Source organism: Botryllus schlosseri, chromosome 3, assembly GCF_051294905.1.
Source record: "Botryllus schlosseri isolate E-star chromosome 3, Bs_hap1, whole genome shotgun sequence".
Taxonomy (NCBI): Eukaryota; Metazoa; Chordata; class Ascidiacea; order Stolidobranchia; family Styelidae; genus Botryllus; species Botryllus schlosseri.
In genome coordinates, this window is record NC_137238.1 from 167,288 (window position 1) to 169,926 (window position 2,639).

Below are 2,639 nucleotides of genomic sequence, written 5' to 3' on the forward strand. Positions count from 1 at the left end.
TCTAAGAATCGGGATAACCGACTTTCATCTCTATAGTTTTGACAAATTGGTCATTGAGGTCTCGACCAGCCTATGAAATATCGCCACTGTTTGTGACGCGTGTACGATATCATCAAAGCATCAAGGTTTGTTTTAGATAAGCATATATGTTATCTCCATGTCCTCACTATAATCAAATGCCAATATTGCATTTTGGTTTATAATCCCAATTCTATATAGTGCGGCCCGCGAATGGATTCAGATGTTGAATGCGGCCCGCGAGCTGAAAAGTTTGCCCACCCCTGGTATAGAGTATACTCTACAAAATTTCTGATTAATTCTCCCTATGTTAATTTACCATAAAAAGACAATTTGACTCCTAAAGTCCGAAATACTTGTTCGCTTGAGCTAAGCCGCAGCGCCTGGAGTGGAATTTTATAGTTCTTGTAAAAAGTTGTTTGTACACAATATATGTTTAAGGTAAGTCCTACGCATTCTTGATTTCGTCCGAGTTTGTATTTTAGTAATATATACTAATTTACGATACCGCGTTTGTAACTTGTGCAAGTAGGCCTACAGGAATATCATAGTTCTTGAACCGTGCTCAATGCTCAATAGACCATTTTTGCTATTTTTCATCGCCATAAGTCATTCTGAACCGCGTAAACGCATCGTACGATATAGATAAAAGTTATGCAAATCCTAGGATCCTCATTTTCAAAGTAGCTTAGATCTCGAAATAAGCTCTGACTCGCTATTTTCCTCAAAGCATGGAATTACCACGAGTATCACCTTCGATCGCTGAAGAAAAGGATGAGATTATATCCAAAGCATATTCCTTGACCAGGAATTTTATCATGTACGAACTCGATGGCTCATGCGTTAAGGTAAATACGAAAGCAGAGAGAACCTTACGTCGAGTTGGGGATGAAATGTTCGAGCGACATCGAACTGTCCTAAACGCAGTCTCCAAACGTCTCCGCTATAGCGATGTCGATGTCAATGAAAAATATAAAGAATATTTACCCGATGAGCGAATGTTCCTGATGATAGCTGATGAAATTTGCAAAGATACCAAAGAAAATTGGGGTAGGATTGTCTCCCTTTTTGTGCTCGGTAGCATTCTTGCTCGCAAGAACGAGGATAAACATCATGGGGAGCATATAGAAGCTATCATACAGACAGTCGGAAATTACATTGCTAGCAGAAGACTAAAGTGGATAGTGCGAAATGGAGGATGGGTGGGTGATTTACATGCTTTGCTTAGGATTTATAAATTATCATTTAGCATGAGATATATAGTGTATCCGCTCCCCAGAGCCCATATCATCTCTCGATGATGAAACTCAGCTTTACCTTCCAATTCGGTTCCAGATACGATAACTTTCATCCGTTTGATCATTAAGGCTTCTATTTTTGTTGTAGGATGGCTTTGTAGAATTCTTTGATAATACCGCTTTCGACTACAATAAAGTTTGGAAGGGACTCGTGTTTGTCGGGATCGGACTGACATCTATTGCAATGGCATTATCAAGATAATGGATGTTCGCGTGTTTTGTCTCGTGTAATATTTTAAGAATAAAATTCTTCATCGTTTAATCGCATCCATTTTACTGTAGGACCTATACAGTTTCTTCTGAGAATACTCGAAGGATTGCCCCATATGGAAACCTTCTTTATACTTTTAATTTTTCTAATTTCTACAGCTACGTAAGGAAATTGTTAGGATTACCCAGAATACATTGCAGGTCAAATTTGATTCGATTACGAGCATTATAGCGACAGAGATTTACGATAGTGTAAAATGACCTACCTTACGACATCAAATTTCGTCTTCTCTCCAAGTGGAAATATCATGTTCTATAATATTGTCCATACCGAACAAATATAAATTTGCCTGTGCTGTTGCTTTGCAAGAATACTTCGCTCACATAGTAACCAATTTCTGGTGGATCCCGAATCGATATAGACAGAAATGCGGAAAGTTACATTGACATGTCTTAACTTCTGCCATAGAAGTTGCGTTTCTGACTACTTAAAAGTTGCTAGAGCTCACGCTGTTTTATCGTCGTATTGATGTTCGTTCTGAAAAGTAGCATGCTCTATGCTTCATGTTCACATTATTCAGTTAGGTTTTGCGCAAAGAAAAATAAAATTCACGCAAAAGTCGCTATTGCTCCGCGATGATTTTGATGTTGTTCCATACCGATTTGGGAGGTAGTACACTTAATTTCGTAAAGGACGCAGATAACTACTTCTACTAAATTCTTACACTTCTAAGCTTCTACACTGAATCTTGTAAAGTATATAGAAAAGGAAAACTAACGAATAATTCATGAAGTTCCGATAGGCTATATTTGAGGTAATGATTCCCGTGCGAATGAAAAGTAAGTATAGAAGGTTAGTATATCAACGATATCGCTGCCCGTCATTGCGTCGATTCGCTGCTTGAAATCCTCCAGATCGATTGATGTTTCGAGGTTTCGTGGTTTCGCTTTGCTGTCATACGTACGAGCAGAATGTCTGGATTAGGAACAACTACACCGGGACCATTGAAGCTTTCGGTACAGCGCAATATGAATAGCACTACGTTGATCAATTCAAATTCAACAATGGCTCCCAATGGAATATCACAATTAGGGATCTAAAAGTAACTAATA

At 38.4% G+C, this 2,639-nt stretch overlaps 1 protein-coding gene across 1 annotated transcript; it reads left to right on the forward strand.

Annotated features, from left to right (window-relative positions):
- Window positions 1–348: 348 nt before the first annotated feature.
- On the forward strand, window positions 349–2,087 carry LOC145435436 (induced myeloid leukemia cell differentiation protein Mcl-1-like). Its single transcript, XM_080312717.1, has 2 exons — window positions 349–1,220; window positions 1,405–2,087. The coding sequence occupies exons 1-2, from the start codon at window positions 750–752 to the stop codon at window positions 1,516–1,518; spliced, it is 585 nt and encodes a 194-aa protein (XP_080168843.1). The 5' UTR covers window positions 349–749; the 3' UTR covers window positions 1,519–2,087.
- The last annotated feature ends 552 nt before the right edge of the window (window positions 2,088–2,639 follow it).